The sequence below is a fragment of the Labeo rohita genome, chromosome 21 (genome assembly GCF_022985175.1).
Source record: "Labeo rohita strain BAU-BD-2019 chromosome 21, IGBB_LRoh.1.0, whole genome shotgun sequence".
In the NCBI taxonomy this organism is placed as follows: Eukaryota; Metazoa; Chordata; class Actinopteri; order Cypriniformes; family Cyprinidae; genus Labeo; species Labeo rohita.
The window spans coordinates 26,986,393-27,014,001 of record NC_066889.1 but is presented as its reverse complement, the minus strand read 5'-3'; the positions used below and the strand labels follow the sequence as shown (position 1 = coordinate 27,014,001).

The 27,609-nt window shown below is 34.6% G+C and overlaps 2 protein-coding genes across 2 annotated transcripts; one reads left to right on the top strand and one right to left on the bottom strand.

The window, feature by feature from the left end:
• Positions 1–505: 505 nt before the first annotated feature.
• On the top strand, positions 506–5,919 carry ccng2 (cyclin G2). The gene is made up of 8 exons (XM_051092443.1): positions 506–617; positions 1,393–1,534; positions 1,684–1,821; positions 1,901–2,151; positions 2,407–2,485; positions 2,564–2,662; positions 2,953–3,155; positions 5,404–5,919. The coding sequence occupies exons 2-8, from the start codon at positions 1,430–1,432 to the stop codon at positions 5,519–5,521; spliced, it is 993 nt and encodes a 330-aa protein (XP_050948400.1). The 5' UTR covers positions 506–617; positions 1,393–1,429; the 3' UTR covers positions 5,522–5,919.
• On the bottom strand, positions 3,028–26,860 carry taf1c (TATA-box binding protein associated factor, RNA polymerase I subunit C). The gene is made up of 16 exons (XM_051092441.1): positions 26,440–26,860; positions 25,786–25,900; positions 24,558–24,610; positions 24,311–24,406; positions 24,150–24,205; positions 23,810–24,057; positions 23,535–23,663; positions 21,242–21,359; positions 19,115–19,186; positions 16,565–16,700; positions 14,837–14,962; positions 14,057–14,234; positions 13,441–13,578; positions 10,685–11,790; positions 8,443–8,764; positions 3,028–3,170 (listed from the first exon to the last, which is right to left on the bottom strand). Exons 1-15 carry the CDS (start codon positions 26,566–26,568, stop codon positions 8,474–8,476), a joined length of 2,991 nt encoding a protein of 996 aa, XP_050948398.1. The 5' UTR covers positions 26,569–26,860; the 3' UTR covers positions 3,028–3,170; positions 8,443–8,473.
• Positions 26,861–27,609: the final 749 nt, after the last annotated feature.

Below are 27,609 nucleotides of genomic sequence, written 5' to 3'. Positions count from 1 at the left end.
ACATATAAAATATGCTATAATATATTAAGCTAAACACGTACCGTATGAATATTAAACAGAAAAATAAACCGTAGAACATAGAAACTTATATTGAAATCAGCATCTGAGAAAGGAATGCATTTGTACTACATTTTCTACCCCCTGGTAACCCTGTCACAACAAAACCCAGCAACAACCATTCAAAAGAAGGGCGAGCTATCGATTCGCGAACCAATCGTCGACGTCTACATGTAAACCATCAGCCAATCAGAATCGAGAATTTTGGGCGGAATTTTTGAACGCTACATCTTCAAGCGATCCTATTGGTCCATCAGCCTGTCAATAACGTAAGAGACAGTACGATTTAAAACTACGCTTGTACGTTTTAAAACGTTCAATATTTAAAACAGACGTGGCTTGATGATAATAAAACATAAAATACACTTTATTAAATACGGAAATGATAAAAGCAAGCGTTCTAAAACGCACAAATGTATCTAAACACAAAGCCTTACGTTTCCTACGTGCCAGGCCCAGGGGGAGGAGCTACATTCAACATCAACAAAAGGAAAGAGAAGCAGAAAACAGACGAAAGATTCTCGGATACACAAACACAATATGTCCTTTTAACACCCTTGGTAATGTACCTTTATTTATTTTGATAGCCTTCTTTAAGATATCTTCTTCATTTTTAACCGTCTGTTTAGATGAATCACTGTTTAAATGTTATGCTCGTATTTATTTTTGCCCAAAAACGGGCTTGATGTTTGGTTATGCTTGTATTTATGGACTTTGAACGTTAGATTTTGACTGTAAATAATCTGTATGTTCTTTTCATGACATGTATCGATCATTTGTGTATGTCAATAATGAAAATTACAGATTTAGTTTACTGTAATAACCGAATCCCGTGTTATATTGGTCGTCTTTGATGTTTACTTTCAGGCAGTAACGTTACATTTCGAATTCGAAGCCAATTTCCGTATAATTCTGAGTCGAATAGATCCGTTTAATATAACAGCTTTGGATTTATTATATTGTAACATACAAACACGTAATACATAATTTAATGTCGAAAATAAACTGTACAGAAGATTTAAACCCCTCCCCCTCTGTTCGAGGTATTTTCCAGCTGAAGGATCAACTGGACTCCACTGAATAACATTTACTTTCGATCCTGTTTTAACCTTATTATTTAGTTCGAATTGTTTTTAAACGGATTATTTCATATTTATTTGTTCATCTCAATCGGAATCCGTCGGATTTATTTGTTTGGATGTCTTGCAAGAAGGCGTTAACCAGCGAAACCCGACACCGAGGCTCAGCTGAGCTGAGGGGGCTGGGCAAAACCTTGACCCACCGCCCTGGGTGAACGGAATTTACTTAACTTTGTTTTTTTATGCCTATTTAAAGGTGTTTTGCCGACTCGAAACCCAAATAAAGTGTAAATATGGAGGCCTTCAAACTGATGAAGGAGCTGAAGAGCAATTTGGACCAAGAGGTTCAATATTTGCCAAAGGAAACGGGACTCAGTTTGATCGAATCCACACAAGAGGTGAACTAGTTATACAAACTCCTTTGAAAATACATATACAAACTTTATTTGAGAACATAAATAACTACTGTATTTCTGTACATTGTACATACTGTAAAAAATACTTAACTCCAGCTTATTTGTATACTTATTTTTTCTCATCCACACAGAACGGTAATGGACTTTCAGCCAAATGTCGAGATGCCCGAGTGGAAGATCTCTGGAGCTTGACCAGTTTCTTCGGCTACAGCACTGAGACCTTCGTACTAGCCGTTAACCTGCTGGACAGGTTTATAGCTATGATGAAGGTAATCAATTAGTTACAAGTCATTTCATCTGATTAACACATTACAACATGTTATAACTCATCTCGTGTGTTTCCTAAAGGTTCAACCGAAGTATTTGGCCTGCATCAGCATCGGTTGCCTTCACATCGCCACCCGAGTGACCGAAGAAGAGTGCAACGTTTCGTCCAGCCACGAGCTCATTCGCATCAGCCAGTGCAAGTTCACCGTCTCGGACCTCAGCCGAATGGAGAAGATCATTTCTGAGAAGCTCAACTTCCAGTTAAAAGCCGTCACAGCCTTAACCTTCCTGCATTTGTACCACGCCATTGCACTTTCGCACACGTCCAACAGGTAAGAACGAGTGGCATTATCAAACTTCAGAGTCGAAGCCAGATAAACCGTGTGAGCATGCAGGCTCGACATTTGAAACTTTGGCTTGTAAAGGTTGATAGACAGAGCTGGCAAGTGCACTTTGTGCATTTTGTTGTATATGGGTCACAGTGACAGCAGCCAGGCATCAGAAATTAGATTATCCACTGACTAGACTAGACAGTTAAATAACAAAATCTGTCTAATGCACCAATTCTTTCTTGCTCTTCTTTGCAGAAAAGCTGTCCTGAATCTTGACAAACTGGAAGCTCAGCTAAAAGCCTGCCTATGCAGAATGGTTTTCTCCAAAGCAAAAGTAAGTACAACTTAGAGGAAATTATTGAAGCAAATTATATGCAAGTTTGAATTCTGATGAACTCTCTTTGTTTTTTAGCCTTCGGTGCTCGCTTTGTCGCTGTTGATGCTTGAGATCGAGGCCTTACAGTCTGCGGACCTGCTTGAAATCGCCCAACGCATACAAACACACTTAAAGGTAAAAATTCAAAAGTAGGTCAGCCTTTTTAAAACACCCTGAGCATCAGTAAAAAGTGAAGAAATCAAGTTTGGTTTAAAGTCAAGTAGAACTAGTTTAATTCGCAACCAAAAATATACCTTTAGTTTCAGCAGCACTTCTATGGTACAGGAAGAGTCCAAAGCTCTTAACCCAGTCTCTGTCGGCAGCAGGCTATTAGTTTACACTTGTCGCTCCCGTCCGAAATGACGCTGGCTCTGAGCCCGGTCCTTATGTAAGGCGGTGTGTAATTTAGCTGTGTCTGTTTGCAGATCTCGAAGTCTGACCTGGCGCACTGGCGAGGCCTTGTAGGCCAGTGTATGAGGGAATACTCTTCTCCGGAATGTGCCAAACCGGACCACAAGAAACTGGTGTGGATCGTCTCGCGGAGGACTGCGCAGAATCTGCACAGCTGCTACCGAAACGCCCCCGAGCTGCCTACCATCCCGGAGGGAGCATGGGATGAGAGCGAGAGGTAAACACAGCTCACCTAAGAAAAAAACACAGGTGTTAGGATGTCACTAGTACTGAGCAGTCAATATAGGAAGCAAGGAAAAGAATATTTTGGGTTAACCGCACACAGATGGTTTTAGTCAAGCTTAAATGCCACAGAAAATCAATTACACTCCTCATTCAGTTTGTGAAAACAAACAAAAATCAGTTTGCAATGGATTTCTAAGGGGCAGAGGAATCTAAACAAATTAAATTTAAAACTCTTAAAGTTTTTGGTAATTGGAATAATGTTAAATATAAGATGAAAATAAATTAGAATAAAAAATTAAAACATTTTTAGTTGCAAATGTAATATTTTTATAAAACAAACAAACAAAAAAAAAACTAAGTTTAAGGACAAAAAAATAAATGTTAATAGAAAGGTTTTTCTAGTAAAACTTAAACGTAAAAATTAATTAGATTAAAAATAATAAGAATGATCATGCAATATTTTTTATTTTAAATACTAAAATTATTAAAACTGAAATAAACCAAAATTTCCAAAATTAAAACAAAAACTGGAAATATAAAAACAAAAGCTAATCCAAAATATTAATAAATACTATAATATATTACATTGTACTAAAACTCAACACAAAGTCACACTATATCCAACATTACAGTGATTATATTTTCATATTCTACAGATAACCAAGTTATCAGGAAATGGCAGCAAACAATATCTGTAAAATACGCCTGACAATATTTTCCATCACAACTTCTGGTTTCAGTTCTATCAGTTTTTTCCCCATCACATGACATGACTTAACCTTGGCGTTTTCCTGACACACAGTACTTACGTCACAGCCTTGTCAGCACAGGCTGAAGTTCTTTCTGTACGCCCCACCCAGCGTTACGCTATCAGGTGTTCTTACAGTGTTACTTGATAACTACGAATAGTTAGTCACGTCCTAGCAACCAATTCTCGCCTAGAGCGATAACTCATTCCTGAGGCCCACAAACACAGCTGATTACAAGCTGAAAATCCAGACAGGACATAATGCTTCGAGATGGCTAATGGGTTAGATATGCATACACGCCAAACTAGGCGCAGCAGTGGAATGTGCGTAGTGAATAATGACTATTTACAAATGGGTCACAGGTTGTGCAGCATCTCCTGTGAGTAAGAGAAGGGCGTGCAAGGTGGGATCGGTTAGACAAAGTACAAAAGACGTGACATCTGACAAGTGTTTTTCCCCATTATGACAGTGAGAAATATTCCAGGTGTAACCCAAACGTGATTTCAGTCGAGCTTTACTACCACAGACAATCGTTTAGACTCGTCATCCTGTTTATGGGAAAAAAATCAGTAATGTCTGCAGTAGATGTCTATGGGGTAATTGGGGCAAAAGTCTAACTAAACTACTGTTAACAAAAACTAAAATGATTACAAATAGGTTTTATTCGAAATAAGCTGAAATAAAAATAAATTAGATGGAAAAAATTAAAAAATTTAAAATGAAAAAAAAAAGGAAAAACTAAATTACTAGTAAATACTAATTTAAAAAAACCTAAAATTAACAAATACAATAAATGAGTAAGTTCTAAAATGACTAAAAAATACAATAAATCATTTTATGTAAATATAAATAAAACCAAAAAAAAAAAAAAAATAAAACAAAATACTAATAAGACAAAAGTACTTAAAGTATTAAAAGTAAATCTGAAATTAAAATAGAAAATGTAACAATAAAAGCCAATTTAAAACAGTAATATTACTAAAATGGTATATTAAAGCAATAAGCCCCAAGAAGCCATGGTTTACAGTGGATTTACAACACTTAAGGGGTGTTGTTAGGCACGATGCGAAGCTATTATAAATTCACTGTAAACCACGGTTTCACAGTGTTTACTGCTTTTATAAAACTGTTTTTCCATATACGTAGCAAGGTTTCACAAAATAAAACAGAGCAAATAAAGTGTAATGATAAAAATAAAACCAGTATTCTTCCACCAAACAATGTAGTTCCTCAGAAACAGTTGTGGTTGCAACAAAGTGGTTGCCATACAACACACAAAAACAAAGGTTTGTAGAGTAGTTTACAAAAGCTTTGAATGAGTCTCGACCAATCAGAATAAAGAAACGGAACTATCATTTTATTAAAAATCCTAAAACACCACTGAAACACAGTATTCTTTTATGGATTTGTAAGGAACAAACCAAAGTGTCACATTAAGTAAATAAGGTCAAAATTAGTGCATCTGACTGTTTTTCTTTTCTTTTCTGACAGCGAGGATTCAAGTGAAGACCTGAGCTCTGGGGAAGAGAGTCTGAGCAGCTCGCTGGGCAGCGACGCCGAAGGACCCTACTTCCCCCCGAACTTCCGCTCCCGTGCCCGCCGTCTGTAAAATGCTCTAAACCACTCGCCAAGGAGCACAACCACCGATGGAGATGTGGCCTCAATTGCAGCCAATGATCTGAATGGCTTCCTTGTCATCTTCCAAGATGATATCACAGACCTCTCCTGGCTGGAAACCTAAAGTTCTACAGCGAGGTGCCATTGTGCCTGAGTTCAACGAAACCACCGAGTCCAAAATATCAAAATTGTATTTTAAAACTCTTCTTTTATGGCTTACAGGAAGCCAACCACATACTGTAAAGATCTCTCTTGATTACTTGTGTTAAGCTAAAAGTGGAATAATTCAGCACTGCACAACACTGGCAGCTAAAAACTTAAAACAAACAAAAAAAAAAAATAGTAGTCGTAGCATATATAGTAGTTGGTGCATGTTCGGATTTGTCAACATTCCAGGCGGCTCAATATGACATATCCAAGGTACACTAGACTGTTAGAGAGCAACTCGAGACTTGTACTTTGGTGCTTTGCACAGTTTTGTAATATGTAAGCGCGTGACAGCGAGGAAAAGCTGCGTGCCTGCAGAACTGCCACCTCTCTGAGGTCAAATAGTCAGAGATTTACCGTGGTGCGCATGGTGTTTGCAGAAAAACAGTGGATTGTTTATTTTTCATGTGTGTGTATGTGAGTGTGATGTTGTTAACCTACTTGCCAACTTAGTATAAGTTTCACTTTAGCCGACGTATGAAGACAAATACTGTATGTTGAAAATGTGCAATGCACGAAAAAGCCTAAAAAACCTTTAAAATGTAAAAAATGTTGATATAAAAAATGTAAATTTGTATAATGTAAAAAAAATGCATATACGTTCTGTATAGCATCTTGTAGATATTAACTTATTTATTGTTATTTTTGTCATGGTAATATAAAAAAACATTCACAATTAAAAAAAGCTATTTTGAAATTCACACAAAGTCTCCTGTTTTGCTTACTCTTGTTATCTAGGGCGCTATGATTTCTGTGATGCGGAAAACACGGATGGAATTGCAGAATCCAATCATAAAAATGTAATTTACTGTATGTCATAAAATGTGTCACATTTTGGATGAATAAAACAAAAGTAGGTCAGTACACTTAAATCAAAACGTGATATGCCGCTAAAATACTACTTAAATACGAATCCTGAATGTTCACACATACTGAAGCACACCTGATGCCTGTGGTGTTTTCAGCCTCTGCTGACTCAATATACGAGTACATGAACACATCATTTCTAGGACTGCTCTGAGTCACATCATATCTTATGGAAACAGAGACTTATAGGTCTTCACAAGTCAAATCACCATTATTTATATACCGCTTTTAACAATACACAATTGTGACAAAGCGGCTGTACAGTGTTAAATAGGAAATACTGCAATAATAATGCAAAAGGGAAACAGTGAACACTCAATTTTCAGGTAAAGGCAGTTCATCACTGGATTCAGTGATGCCATCATCTAGCTCAGTTCAATTCAAATAGCACACAGCAATTTGTCAACATAAAAGTCCGGTTTAACTTTAAGAAACTGTGACAGAAATATAACTTATTGTAATGATAGTGCTACTACAACTGTTAATTATAAATGTATTATTAAAACTACTTGAAAGAAATATTTCTCAAAAAAAAATAATAAAATACATATTTTTTATAAAAATCAATGATTATTAACATAATGAAACCATTAAAATGGAATTCAGAAATTAATGGAAAACAATTTGGTGAAAATAAAACTGAATTTGAGAAAACAGATAGATTTAACTGGGCCTTAAAATGTATTTTTTTTAAATGAAACTTTTAATAAATTGCGGATAAATTATGTACGTTTCATGATTTTAATTAATTAGACATGCTTTTTGATTAATGCATCTCATTTAATTTAACCAATAAAACAGTCTAGCAAAATGCAAAACAAAACAAAAAAAAAATGATTCCAGAAAAATTTAAATGGGAAAAAAAGGAATTTAAAGAAAAAATTAAACATTTCAAAGGGCCTTAAAATTAAATTTTTTGTTAAACTTTTAACAAACCGCTGTTAAATTGTGTAAATTTCATGATTTTGATTGTGCTATTTAATTTAACCAATAGAACAGTCAAGCAAAAAAATAAATAAAATAATAATAATCCAGAAGAAATTTAATGGAAAAAAAACAGTTTGTCAAAAAAATAAAACCGATTTCACAGGGCCCTCAATTCTCCGTTCCCAAGAGCCTCAACTATTCCACACAAGCAGAAAATGGCAAACAGACAGCAGATGTTGTAAACCGCCTCAGTGCCGCAGGATATTTTACACAGCAGCGACAAAAAGACAAAGCGGTGGCTTTATCACGCAAGAGCCTTCGTCAACTACAACGTCATGATGTTATCAGCTGATTTACACACAAACAACCAACTATGTGATGCAATTCTGCCCAGTGTGATGCGATTTTGCATTTTCCCCAAAAAGAGGAACTCATTCTTACGAGAAACCAACAACCAGTGCATGTCTAGTCAGTCAAAGGCTGGAAACAATCTTTCTGTTCCCTTGTAGGAACAGCTGTAGGGCGAAACGCCACAAAAATACCACAGGATTCATTTCATTATGCACAATGCACTACATAGTGATGAATTTGTGAATGAGAACAGTAGAAAAACCACAAGCATCTCAAGAGGTTTTCAGATATGGATATGACAGCCAAAGTAAACAACAATTGTGATACTGATGTCATAATGGCTCAGTTTTTCACATCAAGTGAGAAAAGCAACTACGCTAAAAAACACTAGCAAGCTCCAATTGCTTGAAACAGTAAGCATTTGTCATTCACTACAAACACAAATATTTGCGCAGATCCTCACACATACTCTCACTACTGGCTCGAGTTTCTCGTTCAAACACATCCCGCCTCTGTACAGTACCCAAACATTTGATACCACACAAAAAGTAGGTCACTTGCCTTGCAGCATTCCTCGTTCGGAGGCGGGTTTTTAGAAGCCCATCCGAGACTTCTTCTTTGGCTGGGAGGCCTGAGAGAGGTTTCTCAATTGATAAAATCTTTGGGAAGACAAGGCGGGTTGAGACGGAGGAATTGGCGAAGAAGGGCGAACCTGCGAAGCAGTGTTCTGAGTCGATGTTTGGGAAATGGGAACGGAACTAAGGTAAAACTCCTTGCGCCGTTTCGACTGGATAGTTGACGGCCGTGTGGAGGTGACTGACGGTGGAGGTCCCGAATCCATCTCTTCTGCAACACTAGGGGGGCCAGAGGTTGGTCGTTCAACCTGAAAGTAAAGATGAACAATGCATCAAAAATATTGTTTTAAAAATGGCAAATATCTGCTGAGAGAACACATATGCCAATTTAAATATTTTGTTCATATTACTGCTATCAAAATTAACGTGTTAACACAGGCAATGCATTTTTTCCGATTTAACAGTGTTAAAATAGGGCTGTCACTAACGCTTATTTCGGTCATCGATTAATCAAGTAATTTTTGAGTTTTCGTTTAGGCTTAATAGGATTTCGAGTAAATATTCGGACAGGCCCCTTTTCTAAACTATCCCATCATAGCTTCCCAAAGTGTAAATTTAAACATTTTTTAATAATGATTGACCTAGAGAGAATAGTACTGTGGTCTTTTTTTTTTTTTCCAGATCGAGGACTAGTTCACAAAAGTAGTTTAACGATTTGATTGACAGCAGTGGTTTTAGAGGCAAAGTACTTTTCCATTTGGAGGCAGAGTTCTTTCAAATTTCTCACAGACCTTCGGGGCCATGAGTCAAACAGGCCCGCCAAATTTAATTCCAATCGGCCTCCATTAACCTTGTTTAATAGGTGCTTAAACTTCATCAACTAATGGTGGCCATGTTTTTTTGAGATACGCAAACGTCCTTATGCAGATTTTAATGTTGATAGGACAAAATGGTTGCATAGGTATACGCATTTTTTGATTTTTCCCCGTCTTATAGCGCCACCAAGAAGCCAAGCTCCGCAATTTTTGTCCTGTGACCTCAGATTAAGCTCTTACATGTGTTCTGAGTTTGCTGAAGATATCAGCAGTCCTATCAGGAGTTATAGGCACTTTATTAAAAGTGGTTCCTCCCCTTTCGATTGTTTTGATGTCCCTTTGCGACGGTGAGTCGAAAGTTCAACTTTTTGACAATAATTGATGTTCACACTCCAGTGAATCTTTCTATACTGGTTTGGTTTGTTTCTGATCGGGCAAAAAACATAGGACTAGTTCGCAAGTAGGTTTTGTAAAAAATCCAAAATACCCGAAAAATGCATTTTGCCCGTGTCGAATAATTGGCAAAATATTGGAAGTGGCGCATTCCTTATTAAACCCATTTAAAAATCATAAAGCATAATGCTATTAGGAATTCACAAACGCTACAATTCAATTAAATACATGCAATGCAGGTTTAATATGCGCTTTAATTATTTCCATGCGTGTAGGTTATGTATGTGCATCTCAGAGCAGCTCCGTTCACAGTACATATGTTCCATGAAGATGTTTTGTAAATTTCCTATCGTAAGTATATCAAAACTTAATTTTTGATTAGTAATATGCATTGCTAAGAACTTAATTTGGACAACTTTAAAGGTGATTTTCTCAATATTTAGATTTTTTTGTACCCTCAGATTCCAGGTTTTCAAATAGTTGGATCTCGCCCAAATATTGTTCTGTCCTAACAAACCACACATCAGTGGAATGCTGATCAGGATAACCAAAAATCCTCAAAATACTAAAGATTAGGGGGGGGGTTGGTAAGATTTTTTTTTAATGTTTGTGAATGATGTCTCTTCTGCTTACCAATGCTGCATTTATATAATCAAAAATGCTGTGAAATATTATTTCAATTTAAACTGTTTTCTAAACTGAATGTTGTAAAATGTAATTTATTCCTTTAATGCAAAGCTGAATTTTCAGCATCATTACTCGTCTTAATATTAAATATTTATTTCTTAAAAAAAATAAAAATCTTACTGACCCCAAACTTTTGAATAATAGTGTATAAATGGACACAATATAACTTATGCAAGTTTATTAATTAATTCCTTATTAAACCAGCATAAAATCTATGACAGTCACCCTGATTTAAGAGAATCATTTTAACTAACCTGACATCAGCTCCTTTTTAAAGAGTCAAATAGTAAAATGTATCATTTATCGGTATCGATAATATCAGTGACTCCTTACCTGAATGGAAGACTGAGATTTAGATGGCGAGTTCAAAAGGTCTTGATCGGGCCTTTGAGAAGATCTTGTACGAGATCTGAAAGGTTCGTCCGCATTCAACTGCTCATTTAAAAACCGTCTCAGAATGATGGGGCTCTTTCTGTGCATCTCAGGTCTGGCCCTCCAATCCTCCATGTCCGTGGCTTGCGAGCTCGCCTGAGTCTCGCTGTCCGATCCCAGATACTGGCTCGCCGCAGACGACAAACCTGAGAGACTCTCTTGGTAACTCACAGACGAGGTGAAGCTTCCAGAAAGTGAGGTGCGACTGCGAGCTCTCGCCTGCTTCTCCTTTCGACGCTTTCGTCGAAGAGACGCGATTTTCTTGTCCCGGTTCAAACCCAGCTTCTCCTCCCACCAGAGTTTCCAATGGCCCTCCCAAGACGCAGCCATCCGCTGGCTCACGTCGTCAGGCCAGTCGTCGGGATCTACAGGATTGGGAACCGGCGTCACGTTCAGGTGAGGCAGGTACGTGCCCCCATGCAAGAGCAACTCTTTCTTCTTCATGACCTCTTGAAGGTCTTTCCTCAGCCTCATAAATCGATCCTCCTTTGGTTTATTCAGCTTTTTGCCCACCATGCCCTTTAAATAAGCAGTTCTGGTGCGTGGAAAAATAGGGTGCCGCTTTTTGCCCGCAGCCTTTTTAAAAATAGGCTTGAACCATTTGTCCCAGGCAACCTGGAGATCGGGATCCTTGCTTGGGTTGGGTGGTCTGGTGAAACAAGTAGGTTTATTCCCAATCGAAGAGCTTGATGGTTGATTATTTGTATCCAAAGCATTTGAGTCATCATTATCGACATTGTTGATCACTTTCAAATGACGAAATGCCGTTCGCCGTCTCTCGGTCTCAGAGTCGCTCTGAACAGATTGATCTTCACTGTCAGAGTGGGACTCCGCTTTCTGGCTTTCTTCAGTTTCTGCTGTACGTTGCACACTGACAGATTGTGCTGGGATACCATTGTTGGTTGTGGTCTGATCTGTGTACAACTTCAACGTTTGGTAAAAGATGTCTCCAGCTTCTGTAAGATGGAAAACGGACAGGTAGTCCTTCTTTTGTACAGCTGCAAAACCTGAGGAAGATTGTGAAAGCAACACATGAGTACATTGAGTATATTTTATTTATTGAAATAAAACCATTTAATTATATGCACTTTTGTGTTGATGATCCAGTGTTTTCAGTTTCTCAGAGGTCACATAATGTGCATTTGATGACACAACATATGCCAAAATGCTCACTTGTCATCAAGGTTGTTTTTCAAGTTTGTGTGCCTCAGTGCTCAGTGTTAAACATGTTTTGACTTTTTGCTCGAGTGTTTAATAGAGCTGTGTCCTTCTTTATTCTGGAATCTTCTGTATGCAAACATCTTCACATACTTGTAATGAGAAGTATTTATAAACCAGCTACTGTCAACAAACAAGCTTTAAGGTTTTCTACCAAAATAAAACCTTGATAGTTTAACTTTCGTAAATGAGAATATTTATTTCTGAAGAGAGCCATAAATATATTTTATAGAGATAGCAATTTTATTGTTGTACTGTATGGAGGACCAAACCTGCAGAAATGAATAACGAATGCATAAATACATATATAGATAAATGACATGGCTACAAAATGATTCATCATGATTAAATCACATTCAAAATAAAAGCTTGTTTACATACTATATATGTGTGTACCGTGTATATTTATTATGCATATATAAATACACACATATAACAAAAATATTTGTATGTATATATAACTTATATACATAATAAATATAAAAAGTACACACGTATAGTATGTAAACAAACTTTTATTTTGAATGTGATTGTTTTGCAGCCCTAATAGATAAATTAAATAAAATAAATAAAATTATTATTATTTAAAAAGAAAAATAATAATAGGAAATAATAATGATAATAATAGGCAAAAAAATAATAGGAAAAAAATAAAGGTGTAAATGATTTAATAAACATAATTTGTTTGTAATAAATTTTAATTCTAAATGAATTTATTACCTTTACTCTTTATTTTCTGTATTAACTTTTACATTAATTGTTTTATTCTTTTTGACTTTTTTTATATTTATGCATTTGTTTATTTTTAGATTCCCACAGGTATACATTTCCAGATTTATTTATTTGTTTATTTTTTACTTTTCCGTGTGCAACATGGAAATGAGAAGGGGGCATTTTTTTTCCATCTATACATTTATTTACTTATGTATTTATTTTTTAATTTCTACAGGTTTGGTTCTCCATAGTACTGTAATATAGAATTTAAATGATTTTTTTTTTTTTTTTGCAACTAATCTTTTTAGAAAAATTTCGCAAATTCTGCACTCCTAAAATAGAGTTAACCTGGGCCTTTTTTTTTTTGTTGTTGTTGTTTTTTTTGTTTTTTTTTTTTCCTGGCATTTTACTTTGATCACATGACAACCCCAGCTAGAATTAGCAGTGTTAACACTGCTTTCTTTGTACTGGAACAAAGTTAAGCAATCCCACTTTACCCAACGTCTCATGCACCATCGATTACTCTAATTCCCCAACACTGTTCATATGAATTGCTATACTTTTGGTTTGGTTTCGTCAGCTCTATTAAGAAGCAGTAAATGTAGAACCAGTTATGGTTTGACTAATGCACTTCTTTCATATAGCAAACACTTAATTCTAGTCAAAATCTACTACTGGCATTCAGCCAGTTTTAACTGTTGAAATGGTTGTAAAAGCATCCTGACCTGCAGCAGGCACATTCAGTCTCTTCTCAGCGAGGCATCTTTTGTGGGGCAGCTGAACATTTAGGTGGCTCAGAGTCTCTTTAGGACTAAAAAGCTTCTGAATGGATCCCCGAGTCTGACAGGCGTGCTCCCTCCCACCTGAGTGACATCAAATTAATATGCAGTCATTTACTTAGCTACTTCGAAAAATCCAAATTTGACACTTATTAAAGCAAATCATACAACACAAGTTGTTTGAAGACTTTCTTATTGGCAGTTCACACATTATTGCACTCGAAAATAGCAAGATGCAGCAAAATGTCAAGCTTATTTACATTACAAAACAATTCTAAAAGCTATGCAGCAGAATGCAAAACTGCATATTATGTGAACCGTTCCTAAAGCATGCCAAAACTTCACTTTGACCCATGAGATAACTAAAATACCACCAATAAATGCTTTGCATAAACAATTTTTATTCCTGTACTGCCGTCGATGGCACACTTCCAGGAAACATACAAACTGACAGGCTGATAATAATGCACTGTTTTGGATAAAGCGTCAATTAAATGCATAATAGCACAAATTATGACAAGAAACCAAATGGAAACTGTTGCTCATACACCAAACTCCTCACCCGTGTACTGCAGTAACATGAGCTCCTGTGACCTCTGAGCTCCCAGCAGCAGTTTGCACATTTGGCTCGGGGCCTGTGCCGGCAAATCGCAAGCAAACAACGGTGGAGACTCCATCATATGGTCCCATTTCAGCATAGGGACAGAAGGAACCCGCTCATCCATGATGTAGGTGGAAAACTGCAGATGAGAAAACAGGGGAAAAAAAAAAAATGTCAGTTTCCACAAAAACCATTTAAGTTTTCAAAATTGGTAACAATGTTTCTCAAGCAACAAATCAGCATATTAGAATGATTTATGAAGGATCGTGTGACACTGAAGACTGAAGCAATGATGTTAAAAATTCAGCTTTGCATCACAGGAATAAATTACATTTTACAACATATTTGAATAGAAAGCAGCTATTTTAAATTGTAATCATATTTCACATTTTTCTGTTTTTAATGTATTTTTTGTACTTAGTAATTACTCTATGAAAACACAAATATATTTGTGTACACTAAGACGACCACTGAAATACCATGCAATATCAATAAAAAAACATGCCATAGCTTGGAAGATCAAATCCCTAATTCTACTGATATTGATAACATTTCCCGTAAAGAGATAAAAAGGTTCAGTGATGCGTGTTGAACCTCATTACATTTAATTCAGATCATCATTCAAGGAAGTTCCTCAGAATCTCTTGGAAAAACCACAGGGTGAAACACACCGCTGACACTCCTTCAGGCTAATGCCTGACGCAAACCCTCAGATGTTATATGATATCTGACGCCGCTTACCTGGGTATTAATGAGGTGGTGATGGGCGTGGCTTTTACTCAGGTATTTGGTGAGTATCACTCTCTCTCCCGACCTACAATCTGCTGTTCTTCCGATCCGGAACAATGTGTGATTACTATCAGCACTCTGCAAACAGGAAGTGACAAAGATTAATAAGAAATTCAAACCCAAATAAAAACACAGAGGAATAAAGGGAATAACAAAATATTTATAAAACACACAAAGCTAAAATAAATGGTAATGGTACAAATTAGGGTAAATTCAGCTTAATTAAAGGCCTTTTTTCACCCAATACATTTTTATATTTAATTTGTTATAAGGCAAGGCAAGTTTATTTATACAGCACATTTCATACACAATGGTAATTCAAAGTTCTTTGCATAAAAGGAATTAAAATATTGATAAAAAATAAAAACAAGGAATTTAAATACTGTATATTGATAATATTTTTATTACTATTTTTATTAATTATTGTTATTACTAATACTAACATGATTTAATAATAGTTTAATAGATAATAATAGATAAGAGACACAAAATAGTTTAACACTGAAACATAAAATTAATAGGATTTTATTATTTAATATTTTCAAATATTATAACAATATATAAAAAAAATAAAACAACATAAGTTAGTTACTTAAATCATCATTAATAATCATACAATTTATTAACAGCAAGGTAATACATTTTAAATGTTGTATTTAAAACTGTAAAATATTTAAATACTGTATATTGATAATATTTCTATTTAATTTTTATTGTTATAAATCACATCCCATTACTACTAACAATAGGATTTAAAAATGATTAGATAAAAATAATTACAGTGTTTTATAATGCTATGTAAATATTATTAAATCCTGCTATTATAAACAAAATATAATGAATATTAGATGACAAGACAACTTTAAATCCTACTAATAACAATGTTAAAAGAAATAATAGTATAATAAATACAAATAATAAAAGGATTTTATATCTAATTACTGTTATTATTAAATCCTATTATTATCAACAGTAAAAATTAATAAAAAATTAAATATTATTATTAGTTTTATCTAATTGTTGGTACTTAATCATTATTAATATCAACCATACAATTTATTAATAATTATAAAATTTAAATTAAAAAATTATATTAAAATTAATATTATAATATTATTGTAAGTATATTACATATACTATTATATTAAGTGGTCTTTCTTCACCTGCCCCACCACATCCGACCCACCAAATAAATTTTACTTCAGGATATTTTACTTTTAACCCTTAAGCCGATGCTTTTATCCAAGAGAGCATTAGCAAAATTAGCAAGCAAACTAGTGCAGAAGTGAAGTACAGAAAAGAGAACGAGAACAAGACATTATTTTAAATGAGAGTTACAGTAAGTGCATTTGTTAATACTTGTAGATTAATTAAGTGTTTGCAGAAGAGGTTTGCCTTCAGCTGTATAATCTTTATTTAATCCCAGTAACATCCACTTTTGATTGTGGAAGTAATCAATTACGAGTGATATACAATACAGGGTATGACGTGTATAATAAACTATTTTTACAGTGGACAAAAACCCTCGCATGATGCCGTTTCTACACTGATAGAGGTTGCTGGTTTGACTATCAAAATGAAGGAAATGCACACAGTGCACTCTGATAAGGTGACAAATGTTTTGAGGACTCATTTTCATATCCATAAAGTTTCGTCCAATAACAAGAGGCAATGCTTTACCCGTATGTCTGTAAGCTCCGCCCCTGTTCTGTCCGCATACACCATCACTCTCGGGTGACAGGAGAACTCACACCATCGCCATGGCGACTTCGCATTGAAGTACAGGTTGGAATCCTCCTGACGGAACTTCTGCAATCTGAAAGAGAACACAATGTCACAAACCAATGGACAGGTTACAAAATCACTCACTCAAACACACACACACAGACGTCATGTGCTGTGGCTTGCATCAGCTCAGACAAACTCATTAACCCAAAAAATAAAGCTTCTGCTTCAGAATCTAGTTTGACTGATGATAAACTTTGAGTTAGGAGTGGAAACTGAAGCTTTGCATAAATTATGATTGATAAGTATTCAATATGGAAACAAACTTCAATGCATTACATATATTTTGAAGCAATAAACAGCTTTCGGTGGTACAAATGTATTTCTCAAATGCACTAGTGTTGCAAAACCATGTGACTTTTTGTGTTTCATTAGTAGTAGTATATTTTTATTTAATGCCATGTCAGCATCTTTTCATGGCAAAAACTAATTAAAGGAGAAGTCCACTTCCAGAACAACAATTTACAAATAATTTACTCACCCCCTTGTCATCCAAGATGTTCATGTCTTTCTGTCTTCAGTCATAAAGATATTATGGTTTTTGAGGAAAACATTTCAGGATTTTTCTGCATGTAATGGACTTCATTGGCGCCCCGAATTTGAACTTCCAAAATGTAGTTTAAATGCAGCTTCAAAGGGCTCGTGATGCTGATTTTGCTAAAATGAATGAAATGACTTGAAAAAAGATTTGTTCATTTTGCTGAACGAGACTCAAAGGTCTAAGTCGGTAAAATGATCCGAACTTCCCATCACTACTACGAATCACGTCTTCGAATCACCACAAGTTCTTCATCTTTGTACTCCGGCTCAAAAAGGTTGAGTATGTCGAAAAACTCCATGTTATTTTCTCCTACAACTTCAGAATCGTCCGACATCGTTGTACCTTTTTGTTTGTAAACAGCGTTTGACTTACTTGCCCTTTCTTAGTCTTTGCGTGTTCGCTTTGTAAACACTGGGTCTGTGGTTCCGCCTACGTTCCGCGTGACCTTCCAACGTGATTCAATAGTATGTGAACGCGCATCTCAGAGTCTGTGCTACACAAGCTTTTGTGCTCAAAGTGTACAAATTTTTATTTTCCAAAAAAATAGATCGTTTGACTAGATAAGACGCTTCTTCCTTGGCTGGGATTGTTTAGAGCCCTTTGAAGCTGCATTTAAACTACATTTTGGAAGTTCAAAATCGAGGTACCAATGAAGTTCATTATATGAAGAAAAATCCTGAAATGTTTTCTCAAAAAACAATTTCGTCACGACTGCAGACAGAAAGACATGAACATCTTAGATGACAAGGGCGTGAGTAAATTATTTGTGAATTGTTGTTCTGGATAAATGTTGTTCTGGATACAATAAAAACCAGCAAACAAAAACACGTTATATTACACAAGCTTTTTTACATTAACATATGATACAAATTCTAAAACTTATACTATAAACTTATAAACTTACTAAGTAACTCTTTAAGTGTGTTCCTTTTTATGTTTCATGAAACAAAAGATGAAATTTAGACTTTTTAAGTGGATTTGGTCTGTCCTGTTAAAAAAGCACCATTAAAACTATTTTCAGTACATTCTGAAGCCATATGATAATCTTCTGTGAGAAACACACTGTAATTTAATTTTTTTTTTTCTTAAAAAAAATCTTGACTTTTACTCTAGCTTTCAAATAAAAAAAAAAACACTAAAACAAGGTTTCCCAATAAAAATATACAAATAAAAATATTTTATTATATTTATAATAAATAAAAAAGTATTAAATATTTTAGTTTACTTCCATTTTATGCAATGGTTATTATAAATTACAAATACTTTTAGTTAGCTGAAATAAAATAAATATTAGACCAAAAAAATTCAACTAAAATAAAAAAAATTAAATTAACGTATTGGCAACCAACTTTAAGTACTAAATGTAAATTAAATAAAAATAAATTAATATTAGAACTTAGTAAAAATAAAGTAAAATAAAGCTAAATTAGAATATTTTAAAATATATATAATAAAAACACTAAAATGAAAACTGAAATAATAATAAAAAATCTTAATTGAAAATTAACTATAATATATAACACTAATATGACATGACCATTAACTGACATCTGAGAACCATGAACACGTGAATGTGTTAAATTATTAACTTCACATGATACTTTAAACAAATATTTTAAGAGTTCAACTGAAAATGTTTGGGAATCCCTGCACTGTGGCAAAGGGTTCGAAATTTAAGATTAAACCAACATGAAGGTGAGTAAATGAAGATTTTAGGGCAAGTCATTCTCACAAATAAAAAGCGGACTAAAACATCTATTATTACAATGCGCTTGGGTACTGGACAAACTCAACTAAAGAACATTTTGTAGTTGATATAATGATGCTGGATTCATGAACACTGAGCTCTAAGCACAAGATAACAGTCAGTGAAGAACATATTGTTCTTAAAAACACACACGTACCCTTTTCTCGCAGTCCAAAGATAGGCTGCTCCCAACTCATTGACTACCACAAGCTCATTAGGGATGTGTGGACTGTGGAGGACAAAACACAACACATTAATAAGACAAAAGTTGACTCAACTTACAGGTTTAACCACTTATACAAAGCTAAAATACATCCCGCATACCTAAAAAAAAAAAAAATATCCTAAGCCACATTCCCACCATTCCTAAGACAGCTACTAAGACATGAATAGATGTCTAAAATTGTTTTTGTTAAAAATCAAAATGTGCATCAGTTTTTAAGACTTTAAACAAAAAATCCAATCTAAATACATCATATATTTACAACTAAGGCAATACATATACTTTTTCCATTTCATACAATACCGGTATTTAGCATGATATTCATTTACAATTAATGGAAAAGGAAATACTTTCCATATGTCTGTTAGATTTTGAAAATAAACATTCACAATTAAACTCCAATTCAAGATAAAATCTAATTTATGGCCTCATGAAATTAAATTTTTCCCTAAATTCTGTATTTTCCATTTTTTTTTTTTCTGAATTGTGTTTTATGATTTTATACAAATTTATCATCAAAAATGGTGTCTTATGAACAAACTTTTACAATTTAACCGATCATTTATGAATTGTAATGTAATGAATACAGTAATGATGCTGAAAATTCATCTTTGCATCACAGGAATAATTTACATTTTACAATACATTCAAACAGAAAACAGTTATTTGAAGCTGTAATAATATTTAAAAGTTTTACTGTTTTTTTTCTATATTTTAATCAAATAAATGCAGCCTTGGTGAGCATAAGAGACTTAAATGTCTTATTGACCTTAACTTTTAAACTGTTTTGGATATTTTTCATATGCAACCGTATTCAGAACACAGCACAGCCTCTAGTACTTAAATGTTGACTATTTTGTCCCTTATATACAGCTAACCAACACAACCACAACTTGTCTGGAGTCAGAAATGCTTACACTCATTCAGCGTAACAGTAAAATAAAGTCATTTGATTATCAGGCCACTCAGAAAGGCAGCTCAGCGCCAATGGCGCTCTGTGACGCTGATCATTTGAATAACCACTAGGGGCATTTTCCAAATCAACTACTCATTGGACTGTGTAAATGATCAGACAACTAGTCGTCAGTCTTAAAGGAGAAGTCCACTTCCAAAACAAAGATTCACATGTAATGTACTCACCCCTTTGTCATTCAAAATGTTCATGTCTTTCTTTCTTCAGTCAAAAAATTAAGGAAAACATTTCAGCATTTTTCTCCATATAATGGACTGATATGGTGCCCCGATTTTCCAAACGATCCCAAATGTGGCTGCAAACAATCCTAGCTGAGAAAGAAAGGTCTTATCTAGCAAAACGATCGGTTATTTTCATAAAAATAATACAATTTATATAATTTTTAATGTCAAAGCTCGTCTTGTCTTACTCTGCCTGGACTGTTTTTGTTCCGGTTCATGACAGTTAGAGTACGTTGAAAAACTCCCATCTCATGTTCTCCCTCAACTTCAAAATCGTCCTATATCTCTGTTTTACCTTTTTTGTTAAGGGTGTTTGATCTTCTTTGCATGTTCACTTTGCAAAGACTGGGTCTGTACTTCTGCAGCGATGTAGGATGATTTTGAAATGATTTTTGAAGTTGAGGAAGAAAATACGATTGGAGTTTTGAGTCAGAATACACAGAGTTCAGGGAGAGAAAGGCAAGATGAGCGTTTGAGATTAAAAAGCATACAAATTGTATTTTTTTAAATGAAAATAACTGATCGTTACGTTAGATAAGACCCTTCTTCTTTGGCTGGGATTGTTTACAATCGCATTTGGGATCGTTTGAAACCGCATTTAAACTGCATTTTGGAAGTTCAAAATCAGGGCACCATATCAGTCCATAATATGGAGAAAAATGCAGAAATGTTTTACTCAAAAAAACAATTTCTTTACCACTTAAGAAAGAAAGACATGAACATTTTGGATGACAAGGGGGTGAGTAAATTATATGTTAATCTTTGTTTTGGAAGTGAACTTCTCCTTTAAGTAAGGCCTGAATTTTTAGTGTCCATCAGAGGCACAATCAGACACGTTTTGTGAAGCTTGAGAGCTTTCAAACACACCTGACGGTGATACAGGAGAAGCGATCTTTTGTCTGGATGACGTCTATTAACAGCGGCTTCGTTTTGTCACCTAGCAGCCAAACGCCACAGAAATAATCCGACCGCACTGCCACATTGCCTGCACACAGAAGTTTTCAAAATGCACACTGATTTTACACTCCAACATAAAACCATTGCATGAATTTTGTTTTCATAAGTGATAACTACACATGCTACCAAAACTACACATGCTACTCCCTTATGCTTGTGTATTAACTCCTCCTCAATATGTGACCCTGGACCACAAAACCAGTCATAACAGTCAGTTTTTGAACAATATTTGTCTGAGATACAACTACTGAAAACCTGTGTGTATATATATACATATACATATATATATATACATATATATACATATATATACAGTGAGGTCAATAAGTATTTGATCACCCTGTGATTTTGCAAGTTCTCTTACTTAGAAATCATGGAGGGGTCTACAATTTTCAGCATAGGTGCATTTCCACTGTGAGAGACAGAATCTAAAATTAAAAATCCGGAAATCACATTGTATGATTTTTTAACAATTTATTTGTGAATTACTGTGTCAAATAAGTATTTGATCACTTGAGTCAAAAAAATTTAACATTTGGTACAGAAGCCTTTGTAAACAATTACAGAGGTCAAACGGTTCCTGTACTTCTTCACCAGGTTTGTACACACTGCAGGAGGGATTTTGGCCCACTCCTCCATACAGATCTTCTCTAGATCTGTCAGGTTTCGGGGTTGTCGCTGAGCAACACGGAGTTTCAGCTCCCTCCAAAGATTTTCTATTGGATTTAGGTCTGGAGACTGGCTAGGCCACTCCAGAACTTTGATATGCTTCTTACGGAGCCACTCCTTGGTTTTCCTGGCTGTGTGCTTTGGGTCATTGTCATGTTGGAAGACCCAGCCACGACCCATCTTTAATGCTCTGACTGAGGGAAGGAGGTTTTTGCCCAATATGTCACAATACATGGCCCCGTTCATCCTCTCCTTAATACAGTGCAGTCGTCCTGTCCCCTGTGCAGAAAAACACCCCCAGAGCATGATGCTTCCAGCCCCATGCTTCACTGTAGGTATGGTATTATTGGGATGATACTCATTATTCTTCTTCCTCCAAACACGGCGAATGGAGTTAAGACCAAAAAGTTCTACTTTGGTCTCATCTGACCACAGGACTTTCTCCCATGTCTCCTCTGGATCATCCAGATGGTCCCTGGCAAACTTCAGATGGGCCTGGACATGGGCTGACTTAGACAGGGGAACTTTCCGTGCGATGCAAGATTTTAAACCATAACGTCTTAGTGTATTACTGATAGTAGCCTTGTAAACGATGGTCCCAGCTCTCTTCACTGCATTGACCAGCTCCTCCTGTGTAGTTCTGGGCTGATTCTTCACCATTCTTAGCATCATTGATACCCCACGAGGAGAGATCTTCCGTGGGGCCCCAGTCTGAGGGACATTGACAGTCATCATTAGCCTCTTCCATTTTCTGACAATTGCTCAAACAGTTGTTCTTTTTTCACCAAGCTGCTTGGCAATTGCCCCGTAGCCCTTTCCAGCTTTGTGAAGGTCTACAATTTTGTCTCTTGTGTCTTTTGACAGCTCTTTGGTTTTGCCCATGTTGCTACTTAGACTTTAGCTGATTGTGGGGTGCACAGGTGTATTTATGACAGCTAACAACCTCAAAAAGGTGCTACTAATTTAGATTCATAAGCAGAGTGTAGCTGGACTATTTAAAAGCAAAATAACAGGTCTTTGAGGGCCAGAAATCTGGCTGATAAGCAAGTGATCAAATACTTATTTGACACAGTAATTCACAAATAAATTGTTAAAAAAATCATACAATGTGATTTCCGGATTTTTATTTTTAGATTCTGTCTCTCACAGTGGAAATGCACCTATGCTGAAAATTGTAGACCCCTCCATGATTTCTAAGTAAGAGAACTTGCAAAATCACAGGGTGATCAAATATTTATTGACCTCACTGTATATAGAGAGAGAGAGAGAGAGAGAGAGAGAGCAAGAGAGAAAATTGCTTTTAAAGTTGTCCAAATTACGTTTTTAGCAATGCATATTAAGTTTTGATATATTTACAGTAGGTAATTTACAAAATCCTACTGATTTTTGGCATAAAAGAAAAATCGATCATTTTGACCCATACAATGTATTTTTGGCTATTGCTACAAATATACCCGTGCTACTTAAGACTGGTTTTGTGGTCCAGGGTCACATATTTGGTTTTTTCTCAGCGCATCCATTTCTCAGATCTCACCTACATCCTCCATATTGGCCGAACTGATCTGTCTGACAGTTCCATTCAAATAATAAACAAAAGGTTGAGAGTCTGTGACAAAACTAGGAGGCTTGTCATCACTGTACTGTTGCACCACCCTGTGGATATCTGAGGAACGGCAGTAAAGGAAATACTACGACAAAAGCAAATACTTTGACATTTTCTAAAGATTTAAAAACAGTATCTAGAATTTTTAAGATTAAATTTAAGACTTTAGAGCCTTGAGATCTTTGTCTCCTGCATGAAGAGGATACTGAGTTTGTCCATTGCAGCTCCGCTGGGATAGATCAAACAGCCATCGCTGTAGCCCTGGGATTCGTATAAGGGCACGTATCCCAGAGTGCCTCCTGTTGGGTCTGCACAGAACTGCTGCTGCTTCCTCTGAGTCGTCAGCTCTTCGTGTAGGAGCGAGGCGAGGAGAGATGGAGGAACATCGCTCACAACATCAGTGACAAGATGATGCAAAGCACGGATCCTCATCGACCTACACGAGATCTCACACCTAAAATAGAAAGTGAACAAAATCATAACACAATCGCTGGTTTTAATGTTATTGTAAGATGCTAATATTTGATTCACATAAAATAACCTTACTTTTTATAATGCAAGCCCTTTAGGAAGCCATTGGCCCAGCGCATTGACGTGACATCCTGATTAACAAACAACAACAGAAAACAACTATTACAAAACACTAGAACACACGCTACAAACAACAAGAAAATGAATTCTGACCACAAACATGAGGGCTCTTTCACCTCTGGCTGTTTTTTCTTGAAAGTTAAGTTGCCCTGAAGCAAATGTCCCATTGTGGAGAATGCATCCATACAGTGATGCTGGTAAAAATACTGCATCTGAAGGGAAAACAGAGAGAAAAAATGCTGTTTTGTACTACATATACACATTCCACTGACACTGTGAGATAAAAGATCACTTCAAAGACAAAAATGAGAAAAAACAAAGGTTTTTTTTTTTTTAATGTATCACACTGCTTTGTCAACTTACATGCTCTGGGAAATCCATTGGATCTTGCAGAACAGCAGATGAGACTTTAGTATCTTGGAAAGGTAACAGAAAGTAAACAAATAAAATTTTTAATTATTATTATTATTATTTTAGCTCAAGTAACACTTCTTTGCAGTGTGACATTACAATTAAACATTGCCTTTCATTCCCAAGTGGTGTTTTCAATGAAAACCACTATTACATTCAATAATTGACAAAGAAGCTCAAACAAAATGACAAAATATATATATATAAAAAAAAAACATTTTTTTTAAAGTAGCTATTGCAACTAACCAAAATAAAATAAGTTTACAATAAAATACTAAAAATCACCAAAACTGAAAAAAATGGTATGGTTTTATGAATTATATTTTATATAAGTAGAAATTATATATATATATATATATATATATATATATATATATATATACACACACACACATACACACATACACACATACATATACATATATATATATATATATATATATATAAAACTGAAATAAAATAAGTTCACATTAATTTTTTTTTATCAAAAATCATCAAAACAGAAAATAAATTACAGAAATGATATAATTCTATAAATCTTTCAATATAAATTATATTTCTCCATATACACATATGAACACAATTTTGTTTATTAACACAAAGCTCAAATAAAATAAAACAAAAAAGGTAATTAAAAAAAAGGTCAAGTACTAAAATAAGATTATATTAAAATAGTAATAACACCAAAAATAAAAAAAATTATATGATCTTATAAATTACATTCCTTAATAGAACACACAAACACACATACATATTCCTAAAAATTAAAATTAAAGCTTAACAGAAATAAAACTAAAAGACAATAGCACATTAGAAAAACACTAAAACACACTTAAAATGCACAAAGCCAATTCAAAGTATTATTAAATACTATAATTTCATACATAAAATAATTGAATTACACTGCCTTTCCCATTACCAAAAAGTTTCTTTTAAAATATAACCTATAAAAATTCTTTATTAAATTCACCACAATGCACTTTTATCAGAGTGCCTATAAATATAAATATAAATAGGCAAAATACATTATACACTGTTTGTAAACTATACATTTATAACAGTGCTAAGCAAATACAATATTAAAGCAAAAAATGCATTTTAGATTTTGGGATTTGAAGATGTTTTATTTCAAATTTGAGCCCATCAAATGACTAAAACATTAAATAATAATAACCTCTACCTTCACATGGTGGAAATAAAGGGGTAACCGCTGGTTGGACCGGCACCCAATCCTCACCACTCACAGTGTGCTGGGATTCAAACACATGCTGGATCGATGACTGTTCATCATCACACTGTAAATTCATAAAAAAAACAATAAAACCAAATCATAACACAGAAATGTGTGTGAAATAAAACATGTGAAATGTGCCTTTTTCAATTTAAGAATTCTTAATCATTTAGATTTTCTGTAGCTTATCAAATCATAATAACTTACCAAATTCTCCATCTCCATAATAAATAAACTTAATGTGCATTGCTATTAAATTTATTGTGTTTTATACAGATTGTTTAAGGAATATTTTAAGTAGCTAAACAAAAACCAACACTGATTATCCCAACTCTATTAAAGTAATTTTTCTTTATTTAGCTTATACATGCATCATCATTACTAACAATAGCTGATGCATTAAAGGAATGATTAATTTTACATGTAGGAATCAGAAAAAATATTTCTATTTAACAAGTAATTTTACATTTATAGACTCAGGTGTATGCAAATATACGCAATGTTTGTGCTAAAAACATCTGCTATGTATCCCGTGCACTACAAACCCTTATTTTTATTATGAGGACGGACCTGTCATTATCATAATGGTGTGTATCGTCTTACCGGCCCAGCATTGACAGCAAACACGCGCTCATATGAACCCCAGCCTCCGTAATTATGCTTCGGCTTTATTTCAGGCGGTCCGTCCAGATAAAAATGTGGGAAAAGCTGACTGGGAAATTTGCTGTCCATGGTGGTGGTCGCGCTTAAGTCCTGTCTTTCCCCCGGCCCTGAAAATCAGACAAGCCCGGGCATGTTGCCGTGTGTCCCGGTGTCCTCATGCGTTTCGATGGGCGCCATGAATTAATCCAGTTAGAATGTCATTCTAAGACCTTCGTATGTCGAATATGTCGTTTTAATAAGACAAATACTGAAATATTAAGCCGTTTATTTAAAAAACGTGGCTGACGGACGACCGCGTGGGCGCTAAACAAACCGCGTCCGCGCTGCTCACGTCACACGCCTCAGCTGATTCACAGTGAAGGAAGCCAGACATCACACGAAACGATTCAAAACGCCCGCCATCCGATGATATTTCAAAATAAAAGTATTTTAAACATTTCAAAATAAAACGGTCTACTTTAATAGAAAATATGAATAACGAAACAAATGAATGATAAAGAAATAAATATTAATAAAGAAACAAAAACACGAATAAATAAATATTGATAAAATATAAGTAAACAAACGAATGAATAACCAATACATGAATAAATAAAATAATAATAAAGAAACAAAAAAGAATAAGTAAATAAACAAGCAAGTAAAAAGTAAATAAAGAAATAAAATATGAATAAAGAACGAAATCAATGCACAACAAAAAAGAAAAATACATGAATTACAAAAATAAAATGTAAAAAAAAAAAATGCATAAATAAACAAATAAAATATGAATAAAGAAACAAATCAATCAATGAAGATTAAATAAATATTAACAAAGAAACAAATACATGAATAAATAAATACTGATAAAAATATAAGTAATCAAATAAACAAATGACCAATAAATTAATAAATAAATAATAATGAAACACAAACGAATGAATAAGTAAATAAACAAGAAAGTACATAAATAAATAAAATATGAATAAATAAACAAATCAGTGAACAAAGAAATAAGAAAACAAAAAAATGAACTGCAAAAATTAATACATGTAAAAATTAAAATAAATAAAATATAAATAAACAAGCAAATGCATTAATAAATAAATATTGATAAAGATATAAGTACAC

What these genes read in the sequence shown, in the direction of transcription:
- ccng2 (XM_051092443.1), top strand. Translation starts at nt 1,430, where the DNA reads ATGGAGGCCTTCAAACTGATGAAGGAGCTGAAGAGCAATTTGGACCAA. An exon ending in TGATCGAATCCACACAAGAG is followed by an intron (nt 1,535 to 1,683) that starts GTGAACTAGTTA and finishes TCATCCACACAG; the next exon opens with AACGGTAATGGACTTTCAGC. An exon ending in GCATGGGATGAGAGCGAGAG is followed by an intron (nt 3,156 to 5,403) that starts GTAAACACAGCT and finishes CTTTTCTGACAG; the next exon opens with CGAGGATTCAAGTGAAGACC.
- taf1c (XM_051092441.1), bottom strand. Translation starts at nt 26,568, where the DNA reads ATGGACAGCAAATTTCCCAGTCAGCTTTTCCCACATTTTTATCTGGAC. An exon ending in AAGGGCTTGCATTATAAAAA is followed by an intron (nt 24,058 to 24,149) that starts GTAAGGTTATTT and finishes TTTCTATTTTAG; the next exon opens with GTGTGAGATCTCGTGTAGGT. An exon ending in TTCTCCTGTATCACCGTCAG is followed by an intron (nt 19,187 to 21,241) that starts GTGTGTTTGAAA and finishes TGTCCTCCACAG; the next exon opens with TCCACACATCCCTAATGAGC.